Source organism: Sceloporus occidentalis, unplaced genomic scaffold, assembly GCF_023333645.1.
Source record: "Sceloporus occidentalis isolate IW3139 unplaced genomic scaffold, rSceOcc1.0.p SCAF_8, whole genome shotgun sequence".
NCBI classification, from domain to species: domain Eukaryota; kingdom Metazoa; phylum Chordata; class Lepidosauria; order Squamata; family Phrynosomatidae; genus Sceloporus; species Sceloporus occidentalis.
Window position 1 is genome coordinate 8,448,039 of NW_028316988.1, and position 20,622 is coordinate 8,468,660.

The window sequence follows — 20,622 nt, forward strand, 5'->3', positions numbered from 1 at the left end:
TGTAGTTTTGTGAGACACTTGGCCTTCTCTGTCGGAGAGCTCTCTTGCCACAACAAAACTACAAACCCCAGATTTCCATAACGTGGAGTCCCTTTCTCCTAGTAATTTGAATCCATGATTCTATAGGTCTAATGTCTTGGGTTGGTGGGAAACGGAGCCAGTCCCGATTTTAAACCTTGCACCTTGTATTTTCCATTTCTCGGGAGAGAGCCCACGAGAGGATGGCTTCTGTGCCTGAAATGCAGAAGATGCACAATCAATCCAAAGGCGACACACATTTCTTAATTCATTTCTGTAAAAGGAGTTTATTTTTAAAAATCCAGGTTTGGGGGGGCATGGGAAACAGTAGAAATTCTTTGCGCCTGCAGCCCTTGAAGGTTTTGGGGGTGAGTGGCCAGCACCAGAGAAGTGGGATCGGGGCAGGGGACGAGGCGGAAAACGTTCCAAGGGGGGGATGCAGCTCAGCTGCGCCATCGCCCCACTTTTCCCCTTGCACTCGGTTCCTGGCACGCCTGAGGCCAGCTCCATCTTCCAGGGAGAAAACCAGCTCCTCCTGCCCTGCTTTGAGATGTGGGGAGAAATGTAGGGTGATACTTGTGTCAGGAGCTGTGAGGGGTCTTTTTTAAGGCAGCTGAAACAAAACTGGTCCAGAAAGGCAGTTGAAGGATTGATCCCGAGCCTCAGGGACAGAAGAGACATAGCCACCTAGGTTGTGTAGATCTTGCAACTCACAGCAAGACTGTCTTCCATGCCTGAAAGGTGTGGAGGGGAGCAATGTGTCCTGAATCCTCACCTCCGCCCCAAACAAGACACCTTACTTGGCTACTCGGATCAGAATTGGAGACGGTTCCCTGCGGAGGAGAGTCGGCCGATCGTGAGTAGGATCCCCCAAACCCTAACTCACCTTTCCCCAATACTGCGGAAGCTACAAACCCCAAGAAAAGTGGCAGAGGAAGGAAGAGGGGAGGGCACTATGTGGCACCACACACACATACACACCTACGCAAAAAAGTTTAAGGCAACGGTCCTGTTTGGCTTTTGAGGTTCAAGTAGGTATGTCTGATCCAAGGGGATGTTGAGCGGCTCTGAAAGAGGAGGAGGAGAACCAGTGTCTGGGGAGAAGGAGGAGGACTCCCCTTACCCTAAAAACACACACACTTATACACACTCCCCTCACCTGGTGTTGACACCCCTTCCACCGCAAAGGGTGGGCCCGAGGAGGGCGAGCAAGGGAAGCTAATGCTACCTATTATGTACAGCCCCATAGCCGTGTCCGCTTCTGATGGCGATCCCCACAACGGGATCCACGTTGGGTCTGTTCTGCTCCCGTCGGCATGGTGGGGGGCTTTGCGCCCCAGTTAGGTCAGGGCAGTGGAGGGGGTGCAAGTCCATCCGGTCTCCAGCCACCGTCCGTGGAGAAGGAACCCAACAGAGGAACATGTCCATGGCTGGGAGAGGGTCCTCCCGTGGGGCTCCTAGGAATCTTTCAGCATGCAGATGCGAGCGTAGATTTTGAGGGCCGGGCCCAGCTTGATGTTCATGGCGCTCATGAGGTGGTCTTCCTTGAGCAGGAGCAGGGCTTGGCCGTCGATCTCTTGCGCGCGAAACTCCTCGGCTATCTCCTGGCAGCCTGCACAGCGAGGGAGAAGTCAGGGCCGTCGGAAAGAGAAAAGGGGCTCTCAAGTCAAGCCATGGGCCACCAGAAAGATAAGTACCCCTATATCACCTGAGAAATCTTGTAGCACCTTTGCGACTAAAGAAAGAAGTTGGCAGCATTGGCTTCCATAGGCTTAAGTCTGCTTCTTCTGATGTATTCAGATTGAATGCATCGGAGGAAATAGACTTGTCTACGAAAGCTCATGGTGCCACTTGCTCTATTTTATTCATCACCATTTTAAAGTTAACATTCATTTCTCATTCTCAACCTGCTTCCGTTCCTATTCTCTTCCCTTCTTCCCTCTTATTTCCTTGGTATTCTTCCTAACCACACACTCCTTTCCTTCTTCGCTTCTCCTTTCTCCATCTCTCAAGCTGTCTTACCTCTTCTCCACTCTCTCTATCATTTCACTTCATCTCCTTCTCTTCCCACCCCTCATCCACAGACCGTATATACTCAACTATAAGTCGAATATAGATGTTTAAGTAGAGGGCAAGTTTGGGGGCCAAAATTATGGATTTTGATATGATCCGTAGATAAGTCGAGGTTAAAACCTAGGGGCATGTAGAATCAACTTATCCACAGGTCAATGTAGGTACTGCACTTTAAATCATAGATATGACTTAAAGTACAGTACTTACATTGACCTGTGGCTAAATCAACTCAGGTTTTTGGGACAATGTTTAAACCTAAATTTCTAGACTTATACATGAATATATATACTGTACCTTCTATTCCTACATACTCATACCTCCATACATTATCCAGTTATTTCCTTTCCTCTAACTATCGATTAGTTGTCTACTCTTCCATTATCCTCCATTATCAATCACATATTCACATATTCTATCAATCGCATATTCTATTAATCACATATTCACATATTCCATCAATCACAAAATCAAACAATCACTTATTCTATCAATCACATTCTATCAATTGCATGTTCTATCAATCAGATATTCTATCGATCACCAAATCAAACAACCACATACTCTATCAATTACAAAATCGACTGTGCTATCCTGTCCTATGCTATCCTATCCTAACTGACACAAAATCAAACATTCTCATCTTCTATCAACCACATATTCTATCAATTGCATACTCACATATTCTATCAACCACATATTCTCATAATCCATCAATCACATATTCTATCAATTTAATTCAAACAATAACAGAAGTACAGAGGCAGCGTTCCAAGGGGGGGAATGGTGGATCTGTGAAAACGTGGCCCCTCCGCCATTTGTCCCTCCCCTCAGAAAGAATCAATCCTGATCTGACATTTCCACTGTTGGGAATCATGTCAGAACCGATTCTTCTCAAAAGCACCTCAAAATAACTGCTACCAAAAAACCCTGGGCTTTTTGCATTTGCTCCGCTTTATTTCCCCTGGAATCGATCCAGTGAGGATCAAGATCAATTTCCAGTGGGAACTAGGGGCATATACCCCAAATCAGGATTTAGAACTTTTCATAGTGGGAATGACCTGAGATATTTTAGCCTTCTCTGTCAGAGAACTCTAGTGTCAGAACAAAGTACAAATTCCAGGAGCCATTACAGTCAAAAGTGGTGTCAAACTACATTAATTCTGGAGTGCAGATTAGACCTTAGTCCAATGATTACCAAACTTCGGTCCTCCGGGTGTTTTGTACTTCCGCTCCCAGAAGCCTTAACCAACTTTGCCAACAGTCAGGAATTCTGGGCATTGAAATCCCAAACATATAGAAGACCAGAGTTTGGGAACCATAGTCTTTCAAGGCTTGAGCCATATGGGTCATAACCCGTGTGGAAAAAGCCTTATCCAACACTGGGCTTTCTTGTGGGGTGGAGTCCTACCTGGCAGGGAGCGGATGAACTCGTAGACGTCTTCCACGTTCCACTTGGTGGGCTCGCTGGGTAGGAAGTGGTGCCCAATGGCCACCAGGTCCCGGACGTGAACGTCGGGCAGCTCCATGTCCCGCTCGCCTTGGCGCCGTCGGGAGGCGGACGAACTGGCCGAAATGGGGGAGAGAGGCTCCTCGTAGCTGGAGTTGTCGGAGCAGCGGCTGGAGTCCTCCTGAGCATGGGCCAACTGCAGGGAACCTGTGACCGAAATCGGACCTGAGCTGGGCGGGTGCGCTACCGACGCCTGCAAGAGACAAAAGAAGCGCAAAAATTGGTCTTGCGCACAGATGCACCACTGGCTGCTGCGCCATGCTCTCTGTTCTCAATGTTGGAGGTTGAACAATTAAAATAAAGCCCAATACAACATCTTATTGGTCTTAGCTGCCTTGAGATACATGAAGAGAGATCTTGTATCACCTTCAGGAGTAACTGGAAGCAAGAAGTTGGCAGCGTGAGCTTTTGTAGACTTAAGTCTACAAAACGCATCTGAGGAAGTAGACTCAAGTCTACGAAACCTTATGCTGCCAATTTCCTTGAGATATGTAAACATAATATATAAGTAAAGGTAAAAACACAAGTATAAAACGTGAAATAAGTAAAGGGGAGATAAAAGGAAGCCTACAAAATGCATGTGAGGAAGTAACTTGAGTCTACAAAAGCTCATGCTGCCAAATTCTTTCTTCGAGATATAAAATAAGAAAGAATAGATATCTCTTTGAGAGATATATTTTGCCTTTATTTACATCTTATATCTGTGTACCTCATAGAAAGAATTTCTCAGCATGAGCTTTTACACTTAAGTTACTTCCTCAGATGCATTTTGTAGACTTACATCTCCCCTTAAGATCATGTATCTTATACTTATATAGATGTAAGATATAAGTAAAGGTACAAGTATAAAACACATGATATATAAGTAAAGGAGAGATATTAGTCTACAAAAACTCATGCTGCCAAATTCTTTCTTCGAGATATTTCTTTTACCTTTATTTACATCTTATATCTATATATTGCATAGAAAGAATTTGGCAGCATGAGCTTTTGTACACTTCAGTTATTTCCTCAGATGCATTTTGTAGGCTTATGTATATGTCCCCTTAGATCATATATCTTGTATCTTTTATATCTTACATATATTGAAGTATAAAACACATGTTATAAGTAAAGGGAAATATGAGTAAGTCTACAGAATGCATCCAAGGAAGTTACTTAAGTCTATAAAAGCTCATGCTTCCAAACGCTTTCTGTGAGATAGATGTAAGACATAAGTGAAGGGGAGATATAAGTAAAAATAAAGCAAAGAATTGCAAATCTAGGATGTACATTTAAAAATAACTACACGAAGTTTCAGACCTGAAATTTATATATTTGTTATATTATCCCATACAGCTACTGTGTTTGCTCAGATCATCATAAATCAGATACTTCTCAGGGAAATTCCTCCATCTTACCTTTAATACTTTCCCCTTTGGGCGCGATTCAACAGACAACCCAAATCTCAGTTTCATTTCAGCCCTTTGAAATTGCGCCCAGAAACTATTCTCCGCTCTTACCTGTTTCTTGGTCTCTTTACTGAGAGGGGGAAGAGTACTCTTGCAGGTCCGGCGCCGGTTGTGTGAAGGTGCGCTCGGTTTTGGAGGTTTGCTGCGGTCCGGATGAAAGAGCCCTACCCTCTTCGTACAACCCACGTTGTATCTGTGGTGGGTAGAGAAGAGATCAAGATATGGGCATGCCCATGTTCCTAAGCCAGCGCCTGGAAACTAATTCATTAGACAGACATCAACGAGGATCAGTGGTTCCCAAACTTTGGTCTTCCATATGTTTTGGACTTCATCTCCTAGAATCCCAGACCATTGGACAAGATAAATGAGTCTTCTGGGAGCTGAAGTCCAAAACATCTAGAGGACTAGAGCTTGGGAATCACTACACTAGACAGACATCAACTAGGATCAGTGGTTCCCAAACTTTGGTCTGCCAGGTGTCAGCTCCCAAAATCCCAGACAAGACAGATGAGTCTTCTGGGAGCTGAAGTCCAAAACATCTAGAGGACTAGAGTTTGGGAATCACTGCACTAGACAGACATCAGCTATGAACTACCACCTTCTTTCTTTGAAATATATAGATACATCCTTACTGTTACTTATACAGTTAGCCCTCCCCTTACGCGGGGGATCCGTTCCGGACCCCGCCACATAAGAGAAAGAACGCGTAAACTGAAGCCCCATTAGAATTAATGGGGATCGTTTCTGTGGTATGCCACGGGCGCACACCCCATTGCTTCTTGCAGGACACGGGAGAAGTCTATCCTGCCCTGTCCTATTGTATTATGTCCTATCCTGTCCATTGCTTGTTCCGGGACGCGGGAGAAGTCTTCCCAGCACGGCTTTCAACGTATGCTGGAAGCCACATATGGTACACTGTATCTTATAAGTATAAGATACATAAAGAATCCAGGAGTTCCCAAAGTTTGGTCTTCCAAGTGTTTTGGACTTCATCTCCCAGAATCCCAGACCACTGGACAAGATCAATGAGGCTTTTGGGAGTTGAAGTCCAAATACCTGGAAGACTAAAGTTTGGGAATCACTGAGAAAATCCCTAATTTGTTAAAAAGTGGAACAGCAAATTTCAACCTGGTTTTTAAAAACTATATGTAGATCTTGTAGCACTTTTCAGACTAAGTGAGAGAAAGAAGTTGGCAGCCTGAGTTTTCATAGACTTAAGTCTACCAAATTCATCTCACGAAGTAGACTTAAGACTACAAAAGCTCATGCTGCCAACTTCCTTCTTTGAAATATATAGATATAAGATAAAAGTAAAGGTAAGGCTATCAAGTATAAGATACATATAAAATCCAGACCTCTTTAGGCATGGATTCAAGCATCCACACTTTGAAAATATTTTTTAAATGTATAAATCCCCAAAAGCAAGCCTTGCTTTTGCCATAAGGGACACCATTTCGCTATACCATTGTATATAATGGGACCTGAGCACCCAAGGATTTTGGTATCCACAACGGGTCCTAGAACCAAACCCCAGTGGACACCAAGGACTCACTATATCATTAATTAATTAATTATTGTTATTATTACCTCTTGGCACATGCCATGGAGCAAAAGCGTTTTGACCGCTTGAACTTGTATGCAAAGTCGAGGCGACCACAGAGTTCACACTTCAGCTTTGGGGGTGATCCCTCGTCTTTGGATTCTGGGGAGGCATCAGAAAAAGAGAAAATTCCTTTTTTAGAAGCATATGTTACAAAAACAAGTGTGTTGGCATGTGCACATACATAGCCCTGTTTAAATATTTGAAAGGATGTCATATTGAGGAGGGAGCAAGCTTGTTTTCTGCTGCTCCAGAGAACCGGACCTGGAACAATGGATGCAAGCTCCAGGAAAAGAGATTCCACCTCAACATTAGGAAGAACTTCCTGACAGTAAGGGCTGTTCGACAGTGGGACACACTTCTTCCTCAGAGTGTAGTGGAGTCTCCTTCCTTGGAGGTCTTTAAGCAGAGGCTGGATGGCCATCTGCTGGGGATGCTTTGATTTGGATTTCCTGCATGGCAGAATGGGGTTGGACTGGATGGCCTGTGCGGTCTCTTCCAACTCTATGATTCTATGATAACACACACAGGCCTGAACCCTTATGTTCAAACTACAAAAAAAGCCCAGCAAGTTAATAGGATTTATCTAGGTGTTGACCCCAAAAATGGAATAAACAATGGAAAGGATCCAATGAAGAAGGAGGAGACGCAACTGAAATTCACAAAAAAGTGTGTCTGTACTAAATAGCTAACACATTGATAACCTTTTAAATGTCATGGTTCCTATGGGTTGCTGCCTGCTAAACCACAACGAATTTCCAAACATTTTTGCAGAGAATCCTAGGTATGTGTATATACAAGTGGAGAAAAATCCAAAAATATTCCAAAATTACGCATATTGGTGGCTGAGATAGTGATGCTTTGACTTCAGTGTATACAAACTTCATGCACAAACTTATTTAAAATATTGTGTTTAAAATTACGTCCAAGCAATGTTTATAATGTGCATATGGAACATAAATGAACTTTATGTTTCTGACTTGGGTCCCATCTCCAAAAGATCCCATTATGTATATGCAAACACTTCAAAATACAAAGTGAGTAGATGTGTTCCTGAGCTTTACTTCTTTACAATGGGACTGCTATCCCCAAAAAGAGACATTTTCCAAGCTCTGGCCAGGAGAGGCAAGTGAGGAAAGGAGATGGGAGTTGGGGTTAAAGGGGGAGGAAAAGAAAGGCACTCTGCACATTTCGGAGACCTCCTCGCCCTCTGCTTCTGCAGCCCTGACCCTACCTCCCATCTGGCATCACAGACATGCAAACACTGTCACACCTTGCAAATAGGGGTCCTCCATTTCAGAGTCGGTGGTGGTAGTGTTGTCCTGCTGTTGTTGCTGCTGTTGCGGTTGTTGCTGCTGCTGTTGTTGCGGTTTCTCCGCCAGAAGCGCCTGGGCATACTTCTTCTTCAGGCTCCCCACCAGCAGTGAAGAGCGGCCCACCTGGAGAAAGAGGAACACATCAAACAGAGCCGGAAAAGCGGGCAACCATCTCCTTTCAAACCTCTGTGTTCAAACCCAACCTATAATCTTTGGGAGCTGGATGCTAAATTCATCTTTGGTGAATTTCCAATGGTCATCTGCTTGACCGCTGAACCAGGATTCGGACCCTGGTCCCCAGAGTCCTAGTCCAACTCTCAAACCACTATGCCATGCTGGCTCTCAAATTTCATCTGTCCCCAGCAATTTTTAAAAAAGTAACACCTAAGTATTTTGTGGGGTTTGGGGCTCTGTGGCCACGTTCTAGAAGAGTTTATTCCTGACGTTTCACCAGCATCTGTGGCTGGCATCTTCAGAGAAGATGCTGGCGAAACGTCAGGAATAAACTCTTCTAGAACATGGCCATACAGCCCAAAACCCCCACAAAAAACTATGGATGCTGGCCATGAAAGCCATGGACTTCACATTAGAAACACCTTGTTGCAAACCAGGCTAAGTCCCAGTGATCCAAGAAGAGAGGCCTCCTGGCTGATTCGTAATTGAACATAATTGAAGCATCCTTTCTTAAAACATTCCCCCCCCCCCCCTTCTCAACATGTTTCCCTTTGCCCTGGGGATGCCTACCGGGAATGGCTCGGCCCCTTCCTGGATCACGAATCCCTCGATGACGTGGGTGAGGATCTGGGGCTTGACCACGGCTTGCGGGGGCTTGTTCTCGCCGTTCTGTGGGGTGGTGCCGGCGACGGTGGAGGAAGACGTCCCGTTGCCCGAGGTCATGCCTCCGGGGCTGTTGGCGTCCGGCGATGGGCGAACGCTGTCCTGGCCAGCTTCTGCGGTGGAACAACAAGAAGAGAAAGAAGATTGGTGTCAGAAATGGGGAAGAAAGAAAGGGGGAAAGGATGCACAGTGGCAGCATGGAGACAAAGGCGGAGAGGTACGGAGGGTGGACCGGCCCCTAGCCTTTGGCCCCCCCTTCCCTTCTCTCCTGCCATTACCATACAGCTGAGTGGTCTTGGCTGCTGCATGGGATGCCCCCCTTCTCTCATGCACACAGACAGAGATTATTATTGTACCAAAGAGGAGGAGAAAAGAGGCAAGAAGGGAAGGGAGGTGGTGTCTGCCAAGTGGTGAAGCAGCCAAACCAAGAGGCCTCAAACTATCCAGCAATGTACTGGTTTGCACCCTGAGTGCCCACCTCAAGGAAGAGAGGAGCAGAGAGACTGGCACTAGTTCAGCCTGAAAGCAGCCATCCTCTGGCACTGACAAGTGGTCAAGTCAAGAGGCCTGGCACTATCTAGCAATAGTTTAGGGGGGCACATAGATCCCGAGTGCCCACCACAAGGAAGAGAGAGATTGGCACTAATATAGCCTAGAAGCACCAATAATGCATCCCCTGACATTGACAAGTGGTCAAGACCTGGCATGATCTAATGATCACAGAGGGTGGGTTCGGGGACACAAAGATCCCAAGTACCCACCAAAAGAAAAAAGGTGACAGAGTGACACTAATCCAGCATAGAAGTACCAAAATCTGTCCTCTGCAAAGTGGTCAAACCAAGAGGCCTGGCACTATCTAGTGATCATGGCGGGTGGTTTGGGGGCATACAGACCACAAGTGCCTAGCGCAAAGAAGAGGGGGACAGAGAGAGGGAAAGCCTGGCACCAATTTGGCCTAGAATCCCATAGGATCCTATAGCCGGAAGGGATCAATAAGGGGCATCTAATCCAACCCAATGCCATACTGGGATCCAAGTATCAAAATGTATATCTTCTCTCCCCTTTAACTGCGAAACATGATGCAGAGAGACGTTAAAGCACTGGTTCCCAAACTTGGGTATTTTGGACTTCAACTCCCAGATGCCCTTGTCAGCTTGGCCAATAGTCAGGAATTCTGGGAGATGGACTTCAAAACATCTGGAGGACCAAAGTTTGGGAACCACTGCATTAAACGGACCAAAAGAGATTGGATTTACTGTACTCTGCAACCTTGGTGTGAAATTGCAACTTAGAATTGACCTCATTGAACAACTGCAGCAAAATATATTCCAACTTGGGATGAAATATGATGCATGAATCAGACAGCATGGTGTAGTGGTTTGAGCACAGGACTGCAACTGGAGACCAAGGTTTGAATCCCTGCTAGGCCACTGAAACCCTAGTCACACACTCTCAGCCTCACCTAGCTTTGCTTTGCAAGGACAAACCTATGAATAAATCTTGACAAGCAAATCCTGTGACAGGTTTGCCTTAGCCACAAATGACTTGAAGGCACACAACAACTACAAGGATGCCTGAACTTTTCAAAAAGGATGACTTTTTCCTGTTTCTTCCAACAAAATACTAGCTTGCGTTGTTATATAAAAATAAAATACACCAAGTTTTTACAAAACAGAACATCCCATTCTGTTTGCCCCAGAGTTGCCAAACAAGAATACGTTTTACAGAACGGAGGCAAGGCGTGGCAGAACAAACAATGCAAAATAGATATTTTAAAAAAAGGATTGAGGTCACGCTTACGTAATTTCCGACGGTCACCAAATCCTGGATTTTCCTTGCTAGAGAATATAAAAGGCCCCCCTATTATATGCTGGGGGTGAATGGATGGAAGATGAGCAGCTTTATGTCTGCAGAAGAGCAAAACAAGAAGCAAAACCCCTCCAAACTCCTTGGTTGTTGCTTTTTTCTGCACATTATCTGGCGCACTAAAAGGTTTCGCCACATCTGACACACGCCTGAATCCCAGGCCACTAAGGGCCAGTGGAGAGAGCCATTTTCCTTGCCTAGACTGTACACACCACACACACAAAACACAACGCAATGCACACATATCAGGCCAGCCTCTTTCAACTCCTGGGAGAAAGGAGCATTTGCATCTCTTCCAGGCGGTTGGTCGGCCCCCACCCTTCCCAGCTCTTGCTATGGACGCAGCAGGCAGAGCATTAAATATTAACCACCCCAGGAGGAGAAAAGCGCCAAGGATTCAAAGCAGAGCATTCTGGGAGCTCTCGTGCCAAGACCCAACAAAAGAAGGGAAAGAGGCGCAGCTGTCGGGAGACATAATCATGCGCCCAAGCCACCCTCCTCTTTGCACAATCTGGCTGCCTCTTTTTGCAGAAGGAAGCCAAGGGGGCTGGGAAAAAATAGGTGCATTTCATTCTAGGCCCAAACTGGGGTGCAAAATGATGATGATTTTTTTTTCCTTTGAAAATCAAGATTACAATTCTGTTCATCCAAGCACAGGTTGCATCTCCCTAATCCAAAATATCCCACAATCCACAATAGCCCACATGGATGGCTGAGGTGGCTCCATGGACACAAACTTTGCGTCGTGCGTTATGAAAAACGTGGCCGATAAAACAACCTGCTAAGGTGCATTTGTTCTTGGGTGCCTCCAAGTCACACGGGAGGTTCCTGTGTCTTACACATCCATACACACATACACAATCCAGTTACAACTGGACACAGAGGGAAATACCCGTAACACTATTGTAGTTGTTGCTGTGGTGTGTCTTCAAGTCATCTCCGACTTATGGCGACCCTAAGGTGACTCTATTATGAGGTTTTCTTGGCAAAGCTTAGTTTAGAATAGGTCTGTCATTGCCTTTCTTGAAGGTTGAGAGAGTGTGATTTGCCTAAGGTCACTCAGTGGGTCTTATAGTTGAGCTGGGAATCCGAAGCTTGGTCTCCAGAGTTGTAGTCCTCAACTCAAACCACTACACCACACTGACTCACTTCTTGGATATATCCGAAACACAAATGAATTTCATATTTAGACTGGGGTCCCATCTCCAAAACACCTCCTTATGGACATGCAAGTGTTCCAAAATCCAAAAAAAAAACCCCTCTAAATCTGAACCAGATTTGGTCCACCAAACTTAAACCAGCACTTTATTTAGGATTGGGAGGGCTGGGATGTTAGCTTTAAGTTAAAAGAAACATCCATGGCCTGAGAAAAATAAGTGAGGACTAAAGACTTAGGCGAAATTGGACCCACAGAGGAGGGTGCCATGTTGTTGTGTGCCTTCAAATTTATTTGTAGTGACCCTTCGTGGGGTTTTCATGACAGGTTTTGTTCAGAGAGGATTTGCCATTGCCATCCTTGCCCAGGGTCACCCGGTGGGTTTCCATGGCTGAGCTGAGATTCGAACCCTGGTCTCCAGTCATAGTCCAAAAAATCAAACCATTACAGCACTCTGAATCTAGGGAAAAAGGAAGACCAGATTCCAGATGGATAGACTTGATGAAACAAGTTACAACCCTGAGATGCAGGACACTGGATAACAGTATGACTTGGAGGCCTCTCATTTGCAGGTCGACGTCAGCCTAACAGCAAATAACAAGAATCGGATGCATGCTCTCCATGCGCATCAGCAATTAGATTTACGACTGTCTCGCAATCTAAGGAATGGTTTTTGGAGTAAGGTGCTAATATTGTTATCTTGAACCATTCGGTTTCATTCCTAATTGTTTGGTTGAATGTAAGGGTAAATGGGCAGGGGAGGGAATGGTACTATTTTGGCATATGTTCTTCCCCAATTTCATTCCCCTCCCAGTCCCCCACCACATGTACACACAGAGAAATGTGAGATCCGCTTCCTAAACATTTTCCACACTGTGCTAACCACAATGCCTTCTGTGCCGACACATACGGCCACCACATGGACGGCAGGGATATTTCGGGGAGGGCGATGCCCATTGGGCGGGGAAAGAATCCCACAAGAGGTTCCTGTATCTTACACATCCATACACACACACAATCCGGTGACAACTGGACATATAGGGAAATACCCACAGTGCTATTGTTGTTGTTGTTATTGTGTGCCTTCAAGTTGTGCATTTGGGCACTTCTGGTGCAAAACTGTGGGCACCTCTCACTGGAACTGGGCACTTTCCATCCACACTGAGTGCACCTGGTGTGCTCTAATGCTTCCTAACCAGTGTCCATATGCTCACAGGAGACTGTCCTGAGCCACATTGGTGCCCAGTGTACATCATGTGTAAATTTACAGCGCTATATAAATAAAGTCTAATAATAATAATCAGTCACTCCAATAGTTATCTCTCTGTGCTTTGTCATAGCAAAACCTATGTGAATACTAACATTTCCCGGATGAAAACCAAGGCACATGTGGCTAAGTAACATCACAGTATAGTCAAGACAGAAGACAAGGAAGAACACACAAACTAGGAGAGGTTGCAGCAGTTTGCTTTTGCTTGATCCTACTGGGAAGGAGAAGATTCTGCAGAGTTCTCAATGCCAACTGCTTTTGCATTTTGAACTCCCTTTGCAGCAAATGAAATAAACTGAAGTGGAAGTGAGAAGAGGAGAACCAGGGACATGTTCAAGGCAGATGAAAAAGATTCATTGGGACTGTCTGTGCCAAATCGGAACGCTTTGCCGGTATGGAACTTATTAACCCTATTGAAAAACACACTTTGGCTTAGGTCTGGGTCTGATTCGCGATCTCCCACAGGGCTGGTTTCCAAGTCAGCGCACTGCAACTGTATTCCATGGAGATCATAAGGGACAATTATAAAAATGTATTTTTCCCCCTTGGGAGAAGGATGGTACGAATTTAGTGCAAAGAGACAGGCTACCAATCTGGTACAAACAGCAAAGTCCTATTGCTTTGCTTGGTGTCTTACAGGACTTACATTCAAAGTTCTTGAACCTCAAACCAGGAGGTCTGTAGGAGAAAAAGATTTGGGGAGACTTTCTGACCCTTCCCCTAAGAGGCTGGTATTGGATTCGACTTTCGGCCTACAGGGAAGGATCCTTTAGGGAATCCAAGGCCTGCCAGACAGAAGGAGCATGTTAAGAGCAACCTGGCACATCCATGCCCACATTCAGCAGCATGAATACAGATGGAAAAACTCTGCAACAAGAGGCATAGACAAAAGTCACCACAAACCTTTCCTTCTGCTACCAGTTTTTGGTACAGGTTGCGTCTCCCTTAATCGAAACGCTCAGGATCAGAAGAGTTTTGGAATTGGGATTACAGTCAGCTCTCCGCATTTGCATCTTTGATTTTGCGTCTTTGATTATTCACCAATTTAATTAATAGGTTATCTCCAGGAGTCTCTAGGTCCTCTGGCACAACTCTGTGGTCAACTTCCGCCAACCAAAGTCACATGGAAGGACCTGGAGATTCGTAGAGACAACACTTCTCTAGGCATTTGCGGGTCCTCCAACGCAATTCTATGGTTATGCTGACCATAGAGTTGCCTTGGAGGACCTAGGGAGTCCTAGAGAGGTATTATCTCTATTTGCAGAGCTTCCTTCTTTCATGGGGTCAAGTGCCCCCAAACCCAGCAAATGTGGAGGATCCAGTGTTTTATTTTGGATTTCAGAAGACCTGCATTTGCACATATACATCCATAATGGGAGATGGCACCCAGGTCTAAACACAAAATTCATTTATGTTTCAAAGCCTAAAGGTCAGTTTATGCAACACTTTTAAATAATGTTGTGCAAGGTCTGTGTCCATTGAATCACCTGGAAGCAAAGCCGTCACCATCTCTGAGTTTTGGATTTTGGAATATTTTGGATTTTGGGATTCTGGATAAGGAAGATTCAGCCTGTATTTGCCACAGTATTTCTTCCTTGGTTTGCAAAAGACATCCTTTGAGAAAACTAATAAACAAGCCACAAAATAAACGGAATAGGAGCGCAACTGAGGAACTGATACAATTCTAATCCATCCAACAACCATCAAATCTAGAATCCAAACATCAACCCAATCTTAAACCAGAGTAGCAATTTTTGCGGCTAACTTCTCCCAAAGAGTACATATATTTATACTTTACTCATGTGAGCATTGCAACTGTTTTCAGTGCTTCCCAATTCCTCCCCTTAAGATATAAATTATGTATCAAAGCCATATGCAACTGAATTGTCCTTATCAATAGTTATAAGAATGCCAAATAAATTTCAAAACACTCAAGAAACGGATGCAAAAACACAACACACACCAGAACTTTGGCTTGCCCTAAACAACTCAAAGGCACGCAACAACGACAATAACAACAACACAGTCCAAGACGCATTGCAGAAATAATCCGGTTTGGGACCCCTTCCACTGCCCTGGCTCAGTTCTAGGGGATCCTGGGAATTGTAGCTTTATGGTGGCCCCAGGACTCTTTGACAGAGAAGGCGCAGGGTCTCCCAGACACTACAGTCCTTGAGCCGGGGCAGTGAAAGCGGTCTCAATGTGGGTTATTTCGGAGTGGGTTTTGGACCAACCTGGATGGTGATGATCATGATCATGATGATGATGATTGCACCAATGACAGCCAAGCCAGATTTTGGTTGAGCTAGGAAGGCTGTCCCTGCAAACACTAGCAAGGGGATGCTGGGCTTTGGAGTGGTCCATCCTCTTCCAAAGAAGCCAAAAGAGAAAGCAAGTTGTATTTCAACCCAAGGGATCCACTCACCAGACTCTCCAAAAACACCAGGGAGGTGGGGGGTGTCCCATGGGTGCCCCAAGGAAAGAGGGCCAGCTGGAGGGCCCCCAAGCAGCCCCTGCGTCTTTGGACCCTGAGCAGCTCAAGCCCAGCAGAAGCACCACCAGCAGCAGCAGCAAGAGGAAGGCAGACAATGCAGCCCTCCCCCTGAAAGGGAAAGGCAAGGAAAGGGAAAGGGAAAGGGAATGGCTCCCATTGGCCAGATCCAGGAGGAGGAGGAGGAGAAGAAAAGAAAGAGGGTGGAGAGAGGGAGGGAAGGAGGGAAGAAAGAAAGAGGCCGCACCCGGGTGGCCCAGGGGAAGAGGAGGAGAGAGGTCAGCAAGGAGGGAAGGAAGAGGAAGGAAAGAAGGAAGGGAAAGAAAGAATAAAGAAGGAAAGAGAAGAGAAAGGAAAGGAAAAGAAGGAAGGAAGGAAGGAAGGAAGGAAGGAAGGAAGGAAGGAAGGAAGGAAGGAAGGAACAGAACGAATAAGGAAGGGAAGAGGAAAGAATAAAGGGAGGGAGGAGAAAGGAAAGAAAGAATAAAGAAAGAAGGAGGGAAAAGAAAGAATAAGGAAGAGGAAAGAATAAGGAAGGAAGGAGGGAATAGAAAGGAAAGAAAGAATAAGGAAGGAAGGAAGGAACAAAGAAAGCCAGAAAGGATGCAAAGAGGAAAAGTAGGAAGAAAGATCTTTTTTTTCCTTGTCCAAAATAAACCCATTTCCAGAAATGTACAGAAACAGCCAAACTGTTTCACATGAAAAAAATGTCATGTCCGGAAACACACATGGGTTTGGCTTTTGGTATGGTGGCTTTGCAGTTTTAGCACCATTGGTGTTATTTTCACACACATGCTTTCGAAATGTGTACGAAATAGATCACACTGCCAATTTCTTTCTTTTGGCGAGTCTCGAAGGTGCGTCAAGATCTCTCTACGTAAGAAATTTCATCCATGCTTTCGAGATTAAAAAAGCCGTGCGCATTTCTGCACAGAATAGTTTCCCAAACACTTCAGGATGGACAAATTCCATGGAAAAACTGCAAAACTGCAATACTTTTAAATAATGTTGCGCACGGTCTGAAAGCAAAGTGTCACCATCTCAGCCGCACTGATTCTGGAATATTTTGAATTTTGTACACATAGCCTGAAGGTCCTTTTAGGCAATGCTTTTAAATAATGTTGTGCAAAGTCTGCCTACACTGAACCATCTGAAAGCAAAGGCATCACCATCTCTGAGTTTTGGATTTTGGAATATTTTGGATATGTCGAGAAAGACTCAACCCGTACTTGCCACAGAATTTCTTCCCTGGTTTGCAAAAGACAAACTAACAGACAACCTACAAAATGAACTGAGTATGAGCCAAACTGAGGAACTGATACAATGCTAATCCATCTGATAACAGTTAAATCTAGAATCTGAACGCCAACCCAATCTAAAAACAGAGAGTACATATACTGATACACATAACCTCTGTGTACCTCTTCCCAACTATTTTTCAGCCTGGAAAGCAAACGTCGGCCTGTATTCTTTCCCTGCTCCATGCGCCAGACTCCGCAAGCAAAGCAACTGCTAGATTTCATAATTATTATGTTTTTTAAAAATGGGGGGGAAGCAGGACAGCCGTTATTTTTGCGTCTCCCAGCTGCTTGTCTAATCGTATTAAGTCTGCCCATCGCCTCCTTCGCTCCACCAGAAAACAGACGTTTGGGCTCCCCTCACCCATCCATCCATCCATCCATCCATCCATCCATCCATCCATCCCTCTTTTGTCATTTTGATCAACAATTTTTTCCCAACTGGAGGAAGAGAAAAATGGAGAGAAAAGCTTTCTCTCCTGGCCATGCCATTTTAACCAGGCCTTAAACCAAAGTTGAACAATTTCAGGTGGACTTTGGGTTCGTAAGAGCTGTCTGGCCACAACTGCCCACTTGGCAGAAACACCCATCTCTCTCTCTCTCTCTCTGTCTCTCTCTCTCTCTCTCTATATATATATATATATATGCAGGATTGTGGCTCTTTTCCCAGCCTCCTCCTGCCTTTCTATCTCACACACACACATATATACACACATTCAATGCCTCACATTGTTTTCTCGGCAAAAGAAGAAAGTCAAACAAAAGGGGTGCGGAGAGGAGTTTCGAAAGGGACGAGAGGTGCAAAGGGGGGGAAGTGTGCATGAGAGGCTGGCAGCTGTGCAAAGCCTTGCGAGGGGTGTGCAGAGAAGAAGCAGGTGTGCGCCTGTGTGACCCAGTGGTCCCCCGCTTTAGCAAAACCTCCTCCTTCCCCAATGAGAAGCCCCTTCCTCTCATTTCCAAGGCGGCAGAGGGAAAGAAGGGGACGGCAACAAGCCAGAGAGGAGCATTGTGCGCTCTCCTGGCCAGGAGATTATGTAGCTGACATCTTCACACCCAACACCCCCACACACCAACCGCATCCCCAATGCAGATGCAAGGCTCCCTGTCCCCAAAGAGTTGCGTAGGAAGAGGGCAGAAGGTTTGCTCCGTTTAACTTGATTGAAAGGGAATTTGCAAGCAGATCAAAAAATCTGGCGGAAGGGCCAAGGAAAGAAAGCAAAGGCTTGTCCTTTTCGCTTGGAACCCAGCAGGAGGGAAAAGAGGCTCCCTTGCAACACAACATTGTTGGATAAACACAGGCCAGGCCATGGCAAACCTCCTCTGAGCAAAGCTTGCCAAGAGAAAACCCACAATCGGTTTGCCTTAGGGTTGCCATAAGTTGGAAATGCAACAAGGACCATCAGAAAACCTGGCATGCAGTGCAATGCAAAAACCTTCTGCATACAGAAGTACAGTTCTGGATGCAGATGTACTCTTGGTACATCTCCCAAAAAGCTGTTGGCATGAGACTATCTGATCAAAGCCGAACCTCAGGGTTGTGTCACATAAAGCTTTTATGTGCAGAGATGCGCATCACTGAGCACCGCTTGGGTCAAACAGCAAATCTGCACAAAACGGGACCGCAACCTGACACTCACACAAATGCACATTGGTACCTAAGTGTGCTGCTTTTAAAAAAACACACGTAATATGTGTTTTAGCATGAAAATTGTATCTTAAGGCTGCATCTGCACTGCAGAAACAAATGCAGTTTGACACCACTTTAACGGCTGGGGCTCCATGCTGTGGAATCCTGGGATTTGTAGTTTGTTGTGGCGCTGTTACTGTCTGAGGCAGAGAAGGCAAAATGTCTCACAAAATCACAGAATCCCATAGCATGGAGCCATCACAGTTAAAGCGATGCCAAACGGCATTATTTCTGCAGTGCAGATTGGCCCTAAATGCTTTAATTGTTCATGTTTTAAAAGTTGTGTTTTAATGGGATGCGTTATTGTTATTGTTGTGTGCCTCCAGGTAGTTTTCTTGGCAAGACGTGGACAAGCTCCTTGGTAGGGTGAGGAAAACAACTTGCCCTCTCGACCCTTGCCCATCATGGCTGGCCGTCCGGGGGGGGGGGGGGGATGCATTGAGGAAGTTCCTTATGGATATCATCAATGCATCCTTCAGGGAAGGACATATTCCATCTTGTTTGAAGGAAGCAGCTGTTAGGCCGCTTCTGAAAAAACCTTCCCTTGACCCCCTGGATATGAATAATTACAGGACAGTCTCTTTACTACCATTTTTGAGCAAGGTGATCGAGAGGGCAGTTGCTCTTCAACTCCAAGCTGTCTTGGATGAAACCGATTATCTAGACCCATTTCAAACTGGCTTCAGGACAGGCTTTGGGGTTGAGACTGCCATGGTTGCCTTGACCGATGATCTGCATCTGAGCATCGACAGGGGTAGTGTGACCTTGTTGGTGCTCCTAGACCTCTCAGCGGCTTTCGACACAATAGATCATGGCATCCTCTTGGACCGCCTGAGGGGGTTAGGTATCGGAGGCACTGCATTGCAGTGGTTCCGGTCCTTCCTCTCGGGCAGGTCCCAGAGGGTGCTGCTCGGGGACCGCTGCTCCAGTAAAAGGGAGCTCACCTGTGGGGTTCCACAGGGTGCTATACTGTCCCCAATGTTATTTAACATCTATATGAAGCCGCTGGGTGAGGTTATTCGGAGTTGTGGAGCTGGGTGTTATCAGTACCCTGATGACACCCAGATCTATTTCTCCATGTCTCGTTCGTCGGCCTCGAATTCTGATGGCGTCTCTTCTCTCAATGAATGTCTTCGGGCAGTAATGGGCTGGATGAGGAAAAACAGATTGAAACTGAATGCGGACAAGACGGAGGTGCTCATGGTAGCAGCCCCGAAACCAAGAATTGGGTTGCAATCCCCAGTCCTGGATGGGGTCACACTCTCCTCCAGTGACTGTGTTCGCAGTCTGGGGGTGCTCCGTGACTCGTCGCTCCTGATGACGAATCAGGTAAATGCGACAGTCAAGAGCGCCTGTTATCAGCTTCAGCTGATACGCCAACTGCGCCCTTTTCTGGAAGTAAGGGATCTCGAGACTATTGTACACGCGCTGGTAACCTCACGTCTAGATTTCTGTAATGTGCTCTACATGGGGCTACCCTTGTGCTTGATTCGGAAACTGCAATTAGTGCAGAATATGGCGGCCAGAGTAGTGTCAGGAACATCGAGGAGGGACCATATTACTCCGGTATTAAAGTCCCTCCACTGGCTGCCTATTAGTTTCCGGGCCCAGTACAAGGTGTTGGTTATCACTGTTAAAGCCCTAAATGGCTTGGGTCCTCTTCCCATATAAACCTCCCCGCACACTCCGGTCTTCTGGTAGGAATTTGCTGCAGCCTTAAAGATCTAGGCTTTCGGCTACCTCCCAGAGGGCGTTTTCTGTTGTCGCCCCCAGATTGTGGAATGACCTGCCGGACGAGATCCATCAACTGACATCTTTAGACAGCTTTAAAAAGGCTGTCAAGACGGATCTCTTCCAGCAGGCCTTTCCTGGATAGATAATCCTACCCTCAAGAACCCTCTTCTCATGAGAGTCCCTAAGGTCCTCTCTGGAAATTAGAGTGAATTGCTGCCACAGTTTGCTGTTTTGTTTTTGTCTGTTTTGTAATGGTGTGTATGTGTTATGTTGTTTAATTTGTTGGTTTTAATTATAATTGATTTAATAACTTTTTAA

General features: G+C 45.7%; 1 protein-coding gene across 4 annotated transcripts in view; it reads right to left on the bottom strand.

Moving 5' to 3' along the window:
- Positions 1–302: 302 nt before the first annotated feature.
- Positions 303–20,622, bottom strand: part of PHC2 (polyhomeotic homolog 2) — a 35,907-nt gene continuing 15,587 nt past the window's right edge. For 2 of the 4 annotated variants that reach the window (XM_089534420.1, XM_089534419.1), the window contains exons 9-14: positions 8,710–8,915; positions 7,923–8,088; positions 6,637–6,751; positions 5,101–5,242; positions 3,500–3,791; positions 303–1,630 (exon numbers count right to left, since the gene is read on the bottom strand). In XM_089534420.1, the coding sequence (XP_089390546.1) occupies positions 1,476–1,630; positions 3,500–3,791; positions 5,101–5,242; positions 6,637–6,751; positions 7,923–8,088; positions 8,710–8,915 (1,076 nt within the window). In that variant the 3' untranslated portion in view covers positions 303–1,475. Of the gene's footprint in view, positions 1,631–3,499; positions 3,792–5,100; positions 5,243–6,636; positions 6,752–7,922; positions 8,089–8,709; positions 8,916–15,519; positions 15,574–20,622 lie in introns of those variants that run through there. The other 2 variants (XR_016282072.1, XM_089534421.1) reach the window with 2 other exon arrangements.